This window comes from Schistocerca gregaria, chromosome 5 (genome assembly GCF_023897955.1).
Source record: "Schistocerca gregaria isolate iqSchGreg1 chromosome 5, iqSchGreg1.2, whole genome shotgun sequence".
Lineage (NCBI taxonomy): Eukaryota > Metazoa > Arthropoda > Insecta > Orthoptera > Acrididae > Schistocerca > Schistocerca gregaria.
This window is the reverse complement of record NC_064924.1, coordinates 564,947,852-564,966,701: the sequence shown is the minus strand read 5'-3', so window position 1 is coordinate 564,966,701 and position 18,850 is coordinate 564,947,852. Positions and strand designations below refer to the sequence as shown.

Genomic DNA, 18,850 nt, shown 5'->3' with positions numbered 1-18,850 from the left:
TTCTATATACATCTCATGCACAGCACTGTAATCTTTGGTTATCTAGTTATATTTATCTCATTTTATTCAATAATTTGTGGAACTTTTTTCACAATTCGTAACCTTTCGGTCTTCATTAATAATGAAATTTAATTTTATGTTTTAGTACTGCAAATCAAAAGTTCTGTACTATGCTCTTTAAAAAAAAAAGGGGCAGGGGGGGGGGGGGGGGCGCAAGCCTTACTTGGGTTGCTTAGGGAAGTACACTGATTGCTAACAATGTTAGGAATTCTTTTCTTTTCCAAACACTGTAAGGTTGTAAAGCCCACACCTTTATCCTTGTTAAACAGTTGTAAATGCCAAATTGAGAAACCTTTAGCTTACTAACAAATTGTTAATCCATAATGATAGGAAAAACATTATATTTCAATTTCTTCAGTTTATTCATCTGAAATGATTAACTGGAAGCAAGCAGCAAAGAATAATCAAGTGTGGCTGCAGATCCAATTACCAATTTGCTCACTACAAATTTTTATTTGTTTTTGGTATACTTGAAAAGCTTTATCAAAAGATTGCCAGACAATCTATTACATAAACAAACCTACATAAGGAACTTACAAACCTGGTGTTACACATATATGATTACATTTGCCACAAGACTGACATGATCCACCACTTACAGCCTCTGCTGGACAGGGACTTACATCTCCTGTCATCTGCCTGTTATTTTCTATAATTGAATGTCCAGAATAGGTATAAGACACAAACTTTTGAGATTTTACTTTCACTGCAGAAGCTTGGCTAGCAAAAAAAAAAGGACATTTACATAATCATGCCAGCCTACTTCTGGGCACACTTTGCACAATTTATTAACATGTTATAGACCAAAAATAAAAATTATTTAACCCAATTTGTGATTATTTTTTTCTTACTTTTATTCTACTAATCCATATTTAAAATGCCTTTATAACTGGTAGATTAAAAGAAATTAACAATGATATTTCTGATCTGGAAACATACTGTCGAATTGTGTAGCTACATGGCAGCTCTACATCAACAGTAACTGATTAAACAGTCATAAAGATTATTAAATTCCATCAGAAGTACAGCAAATTAACAAACAAAATGTCACTAAACTACTAATCATAATAAATCTGTAGAATTCAACTACAAATCTCAGAAAATGAGAGCTCAACCAGATAATATCTGGTCACTGAAAACATGATGGTGGTAGTATTGGATTTAGGGAATGCAGAACAGTTTTAGGAACGTTGAACACTTTTGTTTTATTAATTTGAATTTACAATAGCTATAACTTTTAATTCCCTATGCTGAAGTGCTAATGATTACAGAACGTTTAACTGAGGCCACAAACTGCCTGCATTGTATAATCACTTTATGCGACTTCAATCCAAAGTAACATTGTCAAGCAATACATACGAAAATTAATGCCGTAACATTAATACCTAACCCTCGTATAGCTCCTGGGTTTCACATGGAAGCAAGCAGTAGCAGCAGCAACAGGGAGTGGAAAACTGAAGGGATCACAGAGGAATAATGTCTTGGAAGATTTCCAAATCAATCATTGGAATAGAAGGTTAATGAAGTTACACTCGTACAGGAATTTGTTCACGGTGTTGAACTTTCATGGCACACATTTCCACAATTCTGTCACACTTCCACAAACACCCAAGAAGCATCCAAAACATTCACAACAAGGTTTACATATAAAACACATTTGTCAGTCCATTTGTCGTTGGCAAATCAAGCATTCATACTTCTCAAATATTAAATAGCACTCTCAGCAACAAGCATATACACATCCATAAACTAGCACACACTATCATACACTACACATAGGCTCATTGATACAATGCAGTTTACGTACTTCCATGCCTTTGGAAGGGTACTGAACACACTTCGGCTGGCATGTAATTTATTCACAGGCACACAGGGACGCAAGTATCACACATCAGTCAGAAATACACGAGGAGGTCCAAGCTCAATAAGAAATACCATACTTATTCCTGAGTATTTTCACAACGGAAACCAGACTAGCAAATGATAAATGCATAATCTGTTGCAATGGTCACACTCCAGAATCAGCTTAGAAAAATAATGACCCACAACATGAGAAATGTGACCACATAACCAAGCTCAATTCATTTCTATTCAATCAACACCCAATGTGCGGAAATGCTCATGAGGACCTCCTCAAATCACAGAATTTTTTTGGTTCAGGTCAGTGAGTTACCTTGGACTTTTTATTATCTATGTCACCTAAAAACAAGACTTACAAATAGTTACAAATTTACACAACCATCCTTATGGGTTTGTGAAGTAATCTGATAATATGATTACTTACATGCTCCAATAATGAGCAAAACAGCCATCAAACAATATAACGAAACCTGACTCCACTATACAAATTAAACTCAGCAATATATAAAAATATTTCGGATCTCACTTACAGGAAGGTCTAGCAGAGACTCCTTATGAACAATTAAATTGTACAGCGCAGAATTTGTAACATTTACTTACCCCTGATCATAAACTAGGAGTAATACTGACCTGTCCTTTAAAATAGGGCAGACGATAAACGCAACATAATTTTTCATTCATATCAAAGCCACTGAGATCAATTATTCTCAGCTTATTATGCTTTTATAAAGGCACTTCAATCAACAAATTTTCATCACTGAAATAAATATCAGCAGTTAAGTGAGTGATGTGCCTTTTATGGTAAAAAAGTCTCAAGTATCTAACCAAAGCACTTCACATCTTGGTAACAAATCTGACCAGTAAGATATGTCAGTTGCACTGCAACATTTAAACATACTTCCTCTGCTGGAAAATACTGTAATTTTTTCATGTTTACAATTTCCTGAGCAAGAAAAAACACACAATGTGCAGAGGAGGAAATGCGACATGCGTCGATCAGAAGATAAGGCGTACAGTAAGACATTTTTCGTTAAAAAATTATATATTTTGTGTAATCAGAATTAGCCTCGAATGATCCACACGCATCTTCTTCCATCCTTCCTCACACTGCATCACATCTTGTCGAGTTGCGTCGATCGGTCGGTCCATAGTCTTCAAGCACACTCTTTCGCCCTGGTAGGTGCGTCCCTCTCACAACAAACAACCAGACACACGCTCGTTCGTTCGCACATACTTCGTTTCCAGTAACTGTGCACACGAATATTTATCACTGTACTATTTTGTTTTCTTTTATTCATTATAAATCAATCGCTCACTCTGTTGCACTGCCTTTCACCCTGGACGAGCCTTCAGAGTGGAGTGGGGATTTGCAGACAACCAAAAGTAGGAATAATATTGAGAAAGTATTTCATCCAAATTTCTTCATGTGGGATTATACATACAGAGGCGGATCTGTAAAGGGAAAATTCTTAGCTTCAGAACCAAAACTGGAAAAACATGAATATTTCTACAAAGACTTAACAATCATACATTTTTGTTGTGGAGATTGGTATTATCTTTCCAGTCTCACTACCATTCATTTTAACATCCATACAACACAAACTCCCCTGCACACCAGTGCCATGAAACAACACTTCGCAAACTTTTCCAGTTAAAGTTACTCTGGATTTTAAATATCAACCAGCAGCTACTATGTGTAGAGTCTAAGCAACATATTACCACCGCAGAAATTACTATAAGTATAACATCCTACCCATTTCTGTGATCCTTATGAATAAAGTCTTTATTATAAAAGGAAATCATCTCATTTCCATTACCTCATAAATTTTAGCTTGAAGAAAATTTGTTCATTACCTTCAAAATGATCAAAATATTATAAAACTTTACACCAACTGCCCCTTAAATGCTGCAATTCATGAAGTGTTACGTTAAGTCAACATTTTCATGTAATGTTGTTTGCATTAGTGTTTCACAGATTAGAACTAACACGAATAAGTGTGTTACTCACCAACTGGAGGCTGGTGTGACTGCAGCAGATTTCAGCTTACGCACTTCTCTCGTGGCCCAAGTAGCAAGAGTTTTAGTCTTTGTGACACGGGATCGACGACCTTGCGTCAATAATTCTGTAATGGGCTCCACATCCAATAGCGGTAGCATCTTAGCACCACATGCTGTACACAGGTCACTGCAATCAATAAAAAAGAGAAAAGGTAAGCCAAACACCACCAGGGTAATTCAGTGGACAACAGGACATTCAGATACCTGAGTACCACAGTTATTCAGTTAGCACAATAAAATAATACAGAGTTAAAAAGAATGGCTACCAACAAACACCTCATTGGCTTGACTTGTTTTACGTGAGATCATTCCAATTACACTGCAACTTCTGAACGAAAACAAAAAAATAGTTTTAAATTTGAATATTTTTAACATGGGGCAGCAGAGTCAACAACTGTAAAATGTAATTATATTAAATTTCAGCCTCCAGTTGCATAAGCAAAGAACTTTGTCTAGGTTTCGGCTATAATAATGTAGCCTTCTTCAGAAATGTCACAATATAAGATTAAAATTAAAACATGCTGGATATTGGCCTTGTCAAACTTGAGATGTTAGTACTACAGTACATAGTCAAAAAGACTGTGTCACTTCTACTAATGTTTTACCAATAGGCCACACAAATGGGTCAGACAGGTGGGCCGCAGGTGCCGAGTCTTAACAGAGTTATGACATTTCTGAAGAAGGCTACATTATTATAGCCGAAACCTAGATAAAGTTTCTTTGCTTATCAAACTGGTGGCTAAAATTTAATATAGTTTTAATTTTCCAAAACTGATCATGTTTTACTGTAGTAATAACATGGTAAAATTACTTTAAACACTAAATTTAAATAATACTCCAGCCATCAGGAACTCATTACGCTACTAATACGAATCTCATTTTCAATAAATTCATGCTTGTCTACATCAAAACAAAGCATACAAATGTAAACCAACTATAAATAGTACCTCATATACAAGAGTGTTATGAAAATCATCACACAAATTCTCTGTCAGTATTAAAAAAAGGGGGCGGGGCGGGTTGTTATTTAATGCTGAAAATAGTAATCCATTGGTCTACTTTCTGTAAAATGATGATCTGACTAATGCTTTTGCTTCTTCTGTTGCAAAATACCAACAAGCACTAAACAAAGTGCCAGAAATTGAACACAACAACAAAGATAGAACAGTGGGCATTCACATTTCTAAAAGCTTCTCAGTCATACTTCACGACACATGGTAATTTTTCTTAATATCTATTCCTTAATGACCTAAATCATGTGAACAACTCCCAAACCACTACATTGATTCTTTAACACACTAATACACTGAAACACAGGTTCATAAGATTTTTGTAACAATAAGATTTTCAACATTTATACACATGTTGTTTGCATCTCTGATTTCCAGCTTAAGGCAACTTATTTCTCATTCTGTACAATCTCTGGAATGTGTATGTTCCTGCTTCATGTTTGTGCACCATTTAATGATAAAAATGTATATTTATACTGACACTCAGGTTTCTTTCTGTTAGAACATGATGATGTAAATAAAATAGAAAGAAAGTTCCACATGGGAAAAATATATTAAAAACAAAGATTCCAAGACTTACCAAGCGGGAAAGCGCCGGCAGACAGGCACAATGAACAAAACACACAAACACACACACACACACACACACACACACACACACACACACACACACACACACACACACAGAATTACTAGCTTTCGCAACCGATGGTTGCTTCTTCAGGAAGGGGAGGGAAAGACGAAAGGATGTGGGTAAGGAGTCATTCCAATCCCGGGAGCGGACAGACTTCCCTTAGGGGAAAAAAAGACAGGTGTACACTCGCGCGCACACGCGCACACGCACACGCACACGCACACACGCAGACATATTTAAAGGCAAAGAGTAAGGGCAGATATGTCAGTCGAGGCGGAAGTACAGAGGCAAAGAAGTTGTTGAAAGACAGGTGAGGTATGAGCGGCGGCAACTTGAAATTAGCGGAGGTTGAGGCCTGGCGGATATCTAGAAGAGAGGATATACTGAAGGGCGAGTTCCCATCTCCGGAGTTCGGATAGGTTGGTGATGGTGGGAAGTATCCAGATAACTCTGACGGTGTAACACTGTGCCAAGATGTGCTGGCCATGCATCAAGGCATGTTTAGCCACAGGGTGATCCTCATTACCAACAAACACTGTCTGCCTGTGTCCATTCATGCGAGTGGACAGTTTGTTGCTGGTCATTCCCACATAGAAAGCGTCACAGTGCAGGCAGGTCAGTTGGTAAATCACGTCGGTGCTTTCACACGTGGCTCTCCCTTTGATCGTGTACACCTTCCGAGTTACAGGACTGGAGTAGGTGGTGGTGGGAGGGTGCATAGGACAGGTTTTACACCGGGGGCGGTTGCAAGGGTAGGAGCCAGAGGGTAGGGAAGGTGGTTTGGGGACTTCATAGGGATGAACCAAGAGGTTACAAAGGTTAGGTTGACAGCGGAAAGACACTCTTGGTGGAGTGGGGAGGATTTCATGAAGGATGGATCTCATTTCGGGGCAGGATTTTAGGAAGTCGTGCCAGCTTCATCCTGACCCACAACTTCTTCACTTTTGAAGGCCAGACATACCAACAATTAAAGGGAACAGCCATGGGTACCAAGATGGCCCCCTCGTATGCCAACCTATTTATGGGTCGCTTAGAGAAAAAGCCTTCCTGGTTACCCAAGCCTGCCAACCCAAAGTTTGGTACAGATTTATTGATGACATCTTCATGATCTGGACTCACAGTGAAGAACAACTCCAGAATTTCCTCTCCAACCTCAACTCCTCTGGTTCCATCAGATTCACCTGGTCCTACTCCAAATCCCATGCCACTTTCCTAGACGTTGACCTCCATCTGTCCAATGGCCAGCTTCACACATCCGTCCACATCAAACCCACCAACAAGCAACAGTACCTCCATTATGACAGCTGCCACCCATTCCATATCAAACGGTCCCTTCCCTACAGCCTAGGCCTTCGTGGCAAACGAATCTGCTCCAGTCCTGAATCCCTCTACCATTACACCAACAACCTGAAAACAGCTTTCGCATCCCGCAACTACCCTCCCAACCTGGTACAGAAGCAGATAACCAGAGCCACTTCCTCATCCCCTCAAACCCAGAACCTCTCACAGAAGAACCCCAAAAGTGCCCCACTTGTGACAGAATACTTCCCGGGACTGGATCAGACCTTGAATGTGGCTCTCCAGCAGGGATACGACTTCCTAAAATCCTGCCCCCGAAATGAGATCCATCCTTCACGAAATCCTCCCAACTCCACCAAGAGTGTCTTTCCGCCGTCCACCTAACCTTCGTAACCTCTTGGTTCATCCCTATGAAGTCCCCAAACCGCCTTCCCTACCCTCTGGCTCCTACCCTTGCAACCGCCCCTGGTGTAAAACCTGTCCTATGCACCCTCCCACCACCACCTACTCCAGTCCTGTAACCCGGAAGGTGTACACGATCAAAGGGAGAGCCACGTGTGAAAGCACCCACGTGATTTACCAACTGACCTGCCTGCACTGTGACGCTTTCTATGTGGGAATGACCAGCAACAAACTGTCCATTCGCATGAATGGACACAGGCAGACAGTGTTTGTTGGTAATGAGGATACCCTGTGGCTAAACATGCCTTAATGCACGGCCAGCACATCTTGGCACAGTGTTACACCGTCCGAGTTATCTGGATACTTCCCACCAACACCAACCTATCCGAACTCCGGAGATGGGAACTCGCCCTTCAGTATATCCTCTCTTCTCGATATCCGCCAGGCCTCAACCTCCGCTAATTTCAAGTTGCCGCCGCTCATACCTCACCTGTCTTTCAACAACTTCTTTGCCTCTGTACTTCCGCCTCGACTGACATCTCTGCCCTTACTCTTTGCCTTTAAATATGTCTGCTTGTGTGTGTGTGTGTGTGTGTGTGTGTGTGTGTGTGTGTGTGTGTGTGTGTGTGTGTGTGTGCGCGTGTGTGTGTGTGCGCGCGCGCGTGTGCGTGTGCGTGTGCGTGTGTGTGTGTGTGTGTGTGTGTGTGTGTGTGTGTACACCTGTCTTTTTTTCCCCTGAGGGAAGTCTTTCCGCTCCCTGGATTGGAATGACTCCTTACCCTCTCCCTTAAAACCCACATCCTTTCGTCTTTCCCTCCCCTTCCTGAAGAAGCAACCATCGGTTGCGAAAGCTAGTAATTGTGTGTGTGTTTGTGTGTTTTGTTCATTGTGCCTGTCTGCCGGCACTTTCCCGCTTGGTAAGTCTTGGAATTCCATTTCCCTTTTATAAAAACAAGTGATGAATTATACCTTATTTCTAGTTAAATGAATTTTAAAACAATAGGTCAAGTCACATTCAGGAAACTGAAATGCAGTCTACTGATCCACCTGAAGATGAGAATGTATGCCTCAAAATACACTGTGGGAGAATATAAGTGACTGGTACAGTTCACTGTTTTAATTTATCTTTTACATGACATTTTTAAGTTCTACTCTTCTTATTTTATCATTTGACAAGCAAATAATAAAAGCAAACAGTAACAATATATTAATACATTAAAAAGTGAGCTGTAATAAACTGTGACTGCAAAAATTCTGATTGTCTAAACTATAACCTACAGTTAAAAGTGCTCTACTGTAACACGTCAAGCCTATAGAGTTTCCTAAAATTTGAGAAAAACTATTTCACAGAAGCAGTATAATAATGTTATGCCCAAGTTTCTTATATAGTTCCTCTGAGTAGTAGTGGTAGTAGTAAATCACATTAACAGACAAACTAATATTTCAATTCAACAACAACTATAGTAACTAAAAAATGTTACTTAATACTCCATGCATCGAAAGATTAAGTTTTAGAGCAAGGTAATGACTACCCTCACAAAAACCATGGTAAATGATACAAACCCAATGAGTCCTGCACAGCATGCAACATTGCTGTCATTTCTATCAGTATCTTGAGCAATAACTGTTATGAATTGTACAATATATGGCACATGTGGTTCCATTAGCTGAACATCTGGGCTTGGAGTCTGGCCGTCACCTTTCAAGCCTTGTACAATACCAGTATAGGCTTCCAACACACCTTCACGTAAATCGTTCAGGTAATCAATCATGTCAAAATCATTCTGGAAAAAAAATTGAATATTGTTGCAGAACATAGGAAAATCTGACTATCCATCTTATGTTCTTTCACAGTAAGTAGGTAACATTACATAGATACATACTAATAACCCAAAGGTTGCTTTTTAAATTATTCTTCACTGTAGAAGTGTTCCAGAGAAAGGCAGATATACAGACCTAATGGAAGAGCTGGGAACTATCACATTACACTAAAATACCAAATTCTCCTTTGAATGAACAAATCTAACTGCAAAACAGAAGTACAGGTTAGCAATATTTTACATTGCCATTTAATCTTAATGCATCGCAGTTCCATGTATTATGTACCCAAGCACCTCTCCAGGGGACACCAACTTGACGAAGCGCTGTCCGTGCGGGTGGGGAGGCTTGCGTATCCACGGGAAGCTGAGGACTATGCAGAAGGTAGAGGACGTACTGCCAGAAAGGCCTCAGCCGATGGATCAGACTTAAGAGTGTCCCACAACATCCCTTCTTCCCTATCCACTCCTAGTACTACCCTATTCCCTGACCCAACCCAAAGTGTGATGCGATCCATACTGAGGGGTGCATGGCACATGGGAAAATGTGTCGCAAACGGAGCCTCAGGGATACCCGGCGACCTCCCTGAGTAATTAGCCTTACACCATACAGGGTATTCGTGGCGTGGACCTTCTAGATCCCCAAATCTCGTGGGACCGACATAGACATGATTAAAGAAAAAGAAACTGAGGAGCAAATTGAGACTTCAGATACCCAAACATCGGGGACTGAACCGATGGAAGGCACTTACACTACTGAATCAGGGTCTAGACCTGAGCCAGAAGTGGGAACTGTAACCGAGAAGCTAGACCAGATTAAGATCAAAGGCTTGTCTGGGGCCCAAAGGAGGAAGCTACTCACGGAACAGAGGGAAAATGAAGGAAAAGAATGGCTCCCTAAACACAAATGGAGGGAAGTAAAGGGACTAGAACCAAAGACCCCCAGGAAAAAACTGTCTCAGGTTGAAGGGGACACACAGACCACCACAACGTCAAAGACAGGTAGTAAGCGGATAAGGGAGGAATCAAAGACTCCCTCCTCCCTGGATAAGCGAGTCCAGAAAAAACCAAGGCAAGAAATAGGGAATCAGAGCTATAGTACTGCAATCTCGGTTTTTAGGATGGCAGTTATCCAGGAAGGTTATCCACTGGTGACCATCACCTTGCAGCAGGAGAAACTACAGGTGGCCCCCTGAAAAGATTGGGGGGGGGGGGGGGACACTGGAACAGGTCCCAACTTCAGGAGGTTCTTTCTAGACCGTGGTGCACTCATTTTTGTCTGAGAGGGGGTGCACACAGTAGAATCGCTTAAGGACAAGGTGCCCATGATATCCCCGTGGGAAGATGCAAAGCTTCTGGTCAAGACGGCAGCGGAGCTTCTTAAAACCACAAAGATATCATTATGGGTACCCAAGATCCTTAAGGAAGTCTCTCCCAAGACTCTGTTCAGAAAAGTCCCGACAGAACACTGGAGTGATTAACCAGAAGGTTGCTCCGGAAGGACGAACCCTGGTGGTGGAGGTTGGTGAGAAGTCCCTGAAGGCAATGCGGGAGCAGGACCTGAAACTGGTTTTAGGGTTCTCGCAGGTCACCGTTAGGGACCTCAAAGATTGCAGTAAGACGGAGCATGGAGGTGCTGCAGATTAATCTGCAGCACAGTAAAGGAGCCTCTGCTGCCCTGAGCCACTGCCTGAGGAGACAGGAAGTGGACGTGGCCCTGATACAAGAACCCTATTTATACAAAGGGGGTGTATCGGGCCTCAGAGGCACTGGAGGTAAGCTGATCTATGTTAGAAATCTAAGAAACTCCAGAACACACATCTATGTTAGAAACGGCATTTCTTTCATTCCAATGATAGATTTCTGCTCTAGCGACTTAGTGGCCATCAAAATGCAGCAATGTGAGGAAGGTATCGCGAGGGAAATTGTCTTGGCCTCAGCACACCTTCCTTACGAAGACAGTTCTCCCCCTCCCTTGGAGGTGAGGAGACTGGTAGAGACTTGCCATCGGCAAGGTGACCAACTGCTGGTGGGGTGCGATGCCAATGCCCACAACCTAGTGCGGGGCAGCAAGGACACTAACAATAGAGGTGAGTACCTTCTTGAATTCCTCTTAGCTAACAACTTGGAGGGCCTGAATAGGGGCAATGAACCTACATTCAGGAATAGCAGAAGGGATGAAGTAATTGACATAACATTTGGTTCCATGACGATGGGTAGCTATATCAAACAATGGCATGTGCTATTGGAGCCACCCTCATCGGACCACATGTACATTAAATTCAAAGTTGAAATGGGAATCAGACAGACCATGACTTATAGAAATCCCAAGAAAACAGACTGGGAGACATAAAGGAGAGACCTTGACTTAGGGTCATCGGAAATTAAAACCACGATAAGGAAGCCAGTAGAATTTGAGGAAGTAGCAGATACTTACCTCTGCCATAGTGACCTCATATCAGGATAACTGCACAATCACCAGGAAGTGCACAAATAGGAGTGTTCCTTGGTGGAGCAACAAATTGGAAACACAGAGAAAAAAGGTACGGAGACTGTTTAATATTGCGAGACGCAAAGGACAATGGGCTAAATATCTTGAGGCCCTTGTCAATTACAACCTTGCAATAAGACAAGCAAAGGAGGCATCCTGGAAGGCATTCTGTGAGGAACTGGGAGGCACGACTGCACAAGCCAGATTTCACAAGATTCTCACTAGAGTACCAACTAACTCAGGAGGTACGTTGAGGAAGGAGGATGAGGAATATACAAAGATAGCAAATGAGATGCTGGAAATGCTCCTCTAAACTCACTTTCCACAATACGCTCTGCCGGATAACACAGACCAGTATGTGATCCCAGAGAGACAACAGTTCTCAGACACTCAAAGAGAGGACTGGGAATCGGCCAAGGAGTGTGTGAACTTTAACAAAATCCAGTGGGTGGTGGGAACATTCCAGCCGTTTAAGTCACCTGGCCCAGATGGAATTTTTCCAGCTCTCCTGCAACAGGCAGGAGGAAAGCTTATAAGAATCCTATGGGTTAGCTTAGCAGTAGCAATAATTCCCAATGTTTGGAGGGCAGTGAAGATTGTCTTCATTCCAAAGCCAGGGAGAATTGATCATACCAAGGCCAAGGACATGAGACCAATCAGTCTGTCCTCCTCCATTCTCAAAACACTGGAAAAACTGGTTAATGTATACGTTGGGGAAAGGAGCCTATGTAGGGTCCCTCTACACCTGAACCAACACGCATACCAACCAGGTAAATCATGTGAAACAGCTCTCCACCAACTCGTTGGGAAGGTGGAAAAAGAACTTCACTTCCAAGAAATAGCCCTCTGCACCTTCCTGGATATCGAGGGGGCCTTTAGCAATACGACCTTCAATTCCATGGTAAGGGCAGCAGAGGTGATCTGGGGACCACTATATGTAGGTGGACCAGAGCCATGATTAGTGGAAGGAAGGTAGAGGCTACCATAATGAATGAAAAGATGGTAATTAAGACCACTAGAGCCTGCCCACAAGGAGTTTTTTTGTCCCCTCTATAAGTGGAATCTAGTGGTAAACAAACTAATTGACGAACTAAATTCCAGACAACGCTTCTGCCAAGGATACACAGATGACCTTGTCATAGTAATACTTGGCAAATTCACTGACACAGTTAGAAATATGGCACAAGGAGGGTTGGACATTGTGCAAAAATGGTGCATTAAACAGGATCTGAGAATTAATCGTAAGAAGACTGTTCTGGTGCCATTTACGAAGAGACATGTTCAGCATGCAAGTTGGACTCTAAAGCTCTTCAATGAAACTCTACCTGTGAAGCGGACAGTGAAATATCTAGGGGTAACCCTGGATGAGAAGCTAACTTGGACCCCTCATATTAAGAGTATTTACTTCAAGGGAAAAAGCACTTTAGTGAGTACTAGGAGGGCTTGTGGCAAAAACTGTGGTCTAAGCCCCAGGGGAATGCACTGGATATACACCACAGTGGTTAGACCTAGGATTTCCTATGGGGCCATAGTGTTGTGGAAGAAGGTAGAACAGCGGGTTGCTGCTAAAGAGCTTGCTAAGGTGCAGAGATTGGCCTGCTTAGCCATAAAGGGCGGAATTAGCAGCACACCAATTGCTGGAATGGAAGCCATGCTGGACATGCCTCCACTTCACCTTTGGGTTAAGATGGAGGCAGCAGTTGGGCCATACAGACTTAAAACTGGCCAAAACTGGGTCTCATTTGGATATCCAGAATCACACACTAACTTAGTGAGTGAGGTAAATATAGGTATGGCTGGGGAAATACCCACTGACTGTATAACAACTCGTAACTGCTTCGACAAGCCTTACAGTATAATAATTGGAAGTAGGGAGCAGTGGGAGAAAACAGTTTGACACCGTACAGGGGACATCGTTGGGTTCACCGATGGGTCAAAAACAGATCAAGGCGTTGGGGCAGGGTTGTACAGGGTTCAGCCAAGACTGGAGAGCAGCATCTTTCTAGGGAAACTGGCCTCTGTATTCCAAGCCGAAATTTCTGCAATCAGGGCATGTGTGGAGGAGAATATGAGTAGGTGCTACAATGATCGTAGCATCTACATCTATTCAGACAGCCAGGCAGCCCTGCAATCATTGCAGCTCCTGCAACAAGATCTAAGATTGTTGCAGATTGCCACAGGGCTCTGGTGGAGCTAGGGGGAAGCAATAGGGTGTACCTAGTGTGGGTCCGTGGCCACTCAGGGATCTGTGGCAATGAACAAGCCGATAGATTGGCTAGGATGGGGGCAACAACTCCATTTATTGGACCGGAACCTGTCTTGACAATCACCAAGGCCATAATCAAATTAGAACTACGGAAATGGCTTAAGAAACAGCACATAAGATATTGGACCAAGGTCCATAAACAAAAACATGGTAAGGTAATGATGCCCAAGCCATGTTTTAAAAGAAGCTCTGTAATCCTGGGATTGAACAGGAAAGAGATCAAACTCATGACTGGACTGATGACCAGCCATGGGAACTTCAAAAACACCTACACACAATGGGTATAATTGAAGAGGACCCTAAATATAGGATCTGTGATGAGGATGAAGAAACTACATCACATCTAATCTTTGAATGCATGGCATTGGAGAGTAAAAGATACAGAATCTTCGGGACAACTAGACCTGAAGAAATTAAGTCTAACAAATAACTGGTAGAGGGACTCCTTGCACTATTTAAGGGCACTGGTTGGCTTTACTAGATATACAGAGAGTGATACTGCACAATAAACCTAGTTTCTGTGCAGGCAGTGGCGGGTTGGACCTAAGCTGCTTTAGCTCTCCTGTTAAAATCAATCAAATCAAATCAAATGTACCCAAGCAGAGTTACAGTTTAGGATGGATTGTGGTACAAGAACAGAAATGCATGACCTGAATTTTTGTATGAGAGAAATGGAAACCTTGGGAAAGAGCCCATGCATGGGCCCACTGGATGGCTCCTTGGGGCTGGCATTCAGCAGAGGTGGTAGTGGGAGCTGCACCAAATGCGAAAATCATCAATGTACAACACAGGGAGAACCAGTGGCCCAACAGGGGTCAGTAGCCCCATTGATGGTGATGTGGGAGAGAGTGACACTGAACACACATCTCTGGGGCACCAATCTCTTGGACCTGTAGGCAGCAGCATGAAGTGCTAACTTTAACTGGAAGCAACTGGTAAGATAAAAAATTACAAATAAAAATCTAAATCTGAAGGGGACCTCGAAAGCCCCAGTCATGAAGAGTAAGTAAAATGTGACGACACCATACGGTGTCATACATCTAATGCAGGTCAAAAAGAACTTTTAGAAAAAGCCTGTCGGGTTGCTGCTTCCAATCTACGCATATCGACAGTTGTGGATTGTCCCTCCTGGAAACCACGAAGACAGGGAGCCAAAGGGCCCTGAGATTTGAGAACCCAGCATAATCTGCAAGCAACCATCCTACTAGGCAGCTTACAAAGCATGTTTTTCAGAGTAATCCTTAGTGTGATGGTCACAATAATCAACTGATACCTGTCAAGAGACATTGGTCTCTTGCCTGTCTTAAGGCATTGGACAACTATGCTATCTTGCCATACGGTTGAAGTCCCTGAGGAGATGTTGCCCTTGGGGAACATTCAGATGTTGGATCATCTGATAGTCAACTGAATAAGGGTCGAGGGCCATGTCATGATACGAGGCAAGAGCCTGAAGTAGTTCCCAGTCACTGAAGGATTCAGCTTGGTGGGAAGTGAAAGAAGGGAATATCTTATACTTGTTGCAGCTGCCTTAGAAAGGTACCTGGTCAGGAAGAGGATGCCGATGCTGTCACAAAGTGGGATCACAAGGTATTCCAAAAGAACCGATGAATCAGTAGAAAGACATGAAGATCAGAAACAGTTGCTGATCATTGGTGGCCTATGAGGCCCACACCTCAGATGAAGAGGCATACGTCCCCAGGGAGGAGACAAGACTCCCAGCATTCCTTCTTAATTTGCTTGATTAAGCAGCAAGCCTTAGCACGAAGTTGCTTAAACGTGATAAAGTTGGTCTGCAAACGACGTCTGAATCACTGCAGGTCTCATCGGCAATGCTGAATAGCTATTGCAAGGTCTTGGGCCCACCACAGCATCAGCTGTTGGTGGTAGTGGTGGTGGTGGTTGTAGAAAGGGGAATAGCCGTTCCAGTGGTGTGGATGATCACGTCGCGAACATCTTGTACAACCTCACCAATAAAACCTGACAAAGAGGTGGGAAATGTAAAAGCAAAGTCAAGCAAAGGACAGTTGACTCTGTGAAGTACCCAACGTAGTAGACAGTCAGTGGTGGCAACGACATGACAGTATCACCAATTTCCACTGAATGATTGATATGACTGGTGGCCAAGTTAGGTGTGAAGGGGCCAGAAGGACAAGTCATGCCACAGGATCAATGCCCATCACAAATGGGGACAGAACCACAGCCACAAAACGTTGACTCACAATCTTACAGTGTGGAGGGATCTGGTGCCTCCAGGGGCTCTGGAGGAACCTTGTCCTGATTCTACTTTGTTCATGGGGATATCTGTGTTAAGTGTAGGGACAGATGAAGAACAAATTGCCCATGGACCCACAGGCTGTGACTCCTTCAGCCATCATTTGGCATCAGGCCTCCTGGGAGAGGTATTCCGAGGAGGGCTTGTCTCCTGTAGACACGAAAAGAAGGAGAATGTTTCTTCAGCCAGGTGTGGGTAGTGGATCCTGAAGAAGGTACCATGGAAACCACTGTAGAGGAAGATTGTGAAATCTGGTTTGGGAAAAGTGGATTGGAAGGGGGGGGGGGGGGCATGGTTATGATATTAGCATAGCTGATAGTCATATACACAAGTTACACACATTCAGTATAAAAGAACAGACGTTCCATAGATTTGTATTCATGGATCTTCTATTCTTTCTTCAAAACTGGACAACTGACGAACATGGATGGGTGATGTTCTGCACGGTTGACACACAAAGGTGGATGTTCACTACGACCAACTTCGGAGAGTGATTGCCCGCAGTTGCCACACTTTGGATCCGCCATGCAGGGGGATTACATATGTTCAAAGAAACATCTAAAGCACTTCATAGGCTACAGGACATATGGTTTCACATCACACACCTGTACACCATGACCTTAACTTTCCCCAGGAGGACACTCTCAAACCCCCCCAAAAGCCCAAGATTGAGACAATGGTCACAGATCACCTAGATGATCACATAACTGGAGAGCTGTAGAAAGGACAGCAGAGGAAGTTTTAATTAATAACAAACCATTTCGCATTTTTCCCAGACACTCAACTTCTCCAAATTTGTTTTAAAGGTTTCCGACAAAAGAATAATAGTTTCACTGTAGAAAAAGTACAACAGTCTTGGTACATACAAAGTACTGGGTGAAGTGTTTCGCTCCCAGAGGTCTGGCCCATCCTTCATCCCATGAAATGGCCAGGGAAGGAAATGCTGTGGGGTGTTACCTCTCTGCGTTATAATTATCTTTCTTACCTGAACAGACTGCTCAGGTCTTCTGGCCAACAAAAGAAAGTTTAATTTGCTTCATGCACAAATTGTTCGCCATGGTGCCACCTACTCTGAATCAGGGCTCTTCCCACAGGTGCCACTCAGCCACAGCAACTGTTAACTGGGCAGTAAACTGTTGCCCAAACTCCCCGTGCCATGACAGGCACATACTCTTTGGTTTTCATGGAGTTTCTAGCTCAGACACAAACACAGTGATCCGTGCATGGTCAGGAGGCTACCATTATGCAAGTGCTTGACCACCCCCCCCCCCCCCCCCAAAGTAAAAACAACCAACACCAACCACACACACAATGGAATTGTTACGAATGATAGAATATGCATCACAATGGCAACCTCCCATACATGAACTGCACTTCTATAAAATTTGGAAGGTAGTAGCAAGTCAAGCCTCAAATGAGACCATTTAATTAGGAATTTAAAGTTATAGACAGCTGGAAGGGATGAAACCAAGTGTACAACATCAAAAGCCAGATCTAAGCACAATCGGCATTAAAGAAGAGATGAAAAAAGAACAGTAGAAGGATAGGCTTGCAGCACAGAGAGGGAAGTAGGACTGCAAGGGCTGGGGCCCTGTGAGGGGGAAGCACATATTCGCAAGTCATGTGAACCACCAGGAAGGGAGGGGGGTGGGTACGTGGGGAACAGGAGGGGGAGCCATGAGGAGGAGAAGAGATTGATCTTACCAATGGAAGAAATGACAGTGTAGCCAAAATATTAGATTTGTGCAAAAGAATGGTTTGCAAATAAAGGAAGGTGGGGGACAAAGCTGCTCAGAAAAGTGCTCACAATGAGTATTCACCATATAGTGGAGAAGCTGAGTCACTATAGGCAGAATAAAAAGAATCACACAATCATAGCTTTAGGCCTTTAAGGGCTTTGTCAGCAGTAGACACACACACACACACACACACACGTCTGCAGTCTCAGAGAGCTGAAACTACACTCCAAGCAGCAGCACCAGTGCATGATGAGAGTGGCGACTGGGTAGGGGTAAGGAGGAGGGATAGTACAGTGAGAGTGGCAGACAATGAAGACGATAGTGCAGAGAGGGGGCGCACAAGTGCTCAGATGCCGATGCCATAGTATTCCTAAGGAATGTGAATCTAACTTAATACAAATAGTACTGCTAGCAGACTTCTTGTGACAAGGCAACTGTCTTGGTCTAACAGGATCTGGCTGCAGCCTTGCTTTTCCTTTCCCTTTTCCTCCTCATCCCCATCTGCTCTTGCACTTTTAGTGCAACGTGGGAGTATGCTGTTTGTCCAGGTCTGCTCTGGAGAACCACACACAATTTGTTTTTGTCAATTCAACCAGTGACCCCTCCAAAAACTACTTCCATAACATGCATGACTGGTGGGAATAATATAACAAAACAATCTTATAAGATTTACTACCATCTCTTCTTGATCTCCCTCCTCTCATTACTAGAAAAACCTACAAAGGAACTGATAATCTCTGTTCATACAGTGAGACTACATCAGAATAACACATTTACTTAATGCATTAGTTTTAAGGAATGTCATATTTGATCATGTTAGCCAAATATCTGACTGTATATGGAGTTGTTTTGACATGTTTGTCAAACATAGACCACATCTGCTGTGTTTGACAAAGTGTGATTAGGGGAAAATTTGATGGGAGGGCACACATTGTTCGTGTT

General features: G+C 42.8%; 1 protein-coding gene across 2 annotated transcripts in view; it reads right to left on the bottom strand.

The window, feature by feature from the left end:
* Positions 1-493: 493 nt before the first annotated feature.
* Positions 494-18,850, bottom strand: part of LOC126272883 (importin subunit beta-1) — a 50,944-nt gene continuing 32,587 nt past the window's right edge. The window contains exons 15-17 of one of the 2 annotated variants that reach the window (XM_049976129.1): positions 8,887-9,107; positions 3,929-4,105; positions 494-3,372 (exon numbers count right to left, since the gene is read on the bottom strand). In XM_049976129.1, the coding sequence (XP_049832086.1) occupies position 3,372; positions 3,929-4,105; positions 8,887-9,107 (399 nt within the window). In that variant the 3' untranslated portion in view covers positions 494-3,371. Of the gene's footprint in view, positions 3,373-3,924; positions 4,106-8,886; positions 9,108-18,850 lie in introns of those variants that run through there. The other variant, XM_049976128.1, reaches the window with a different exon arrangement.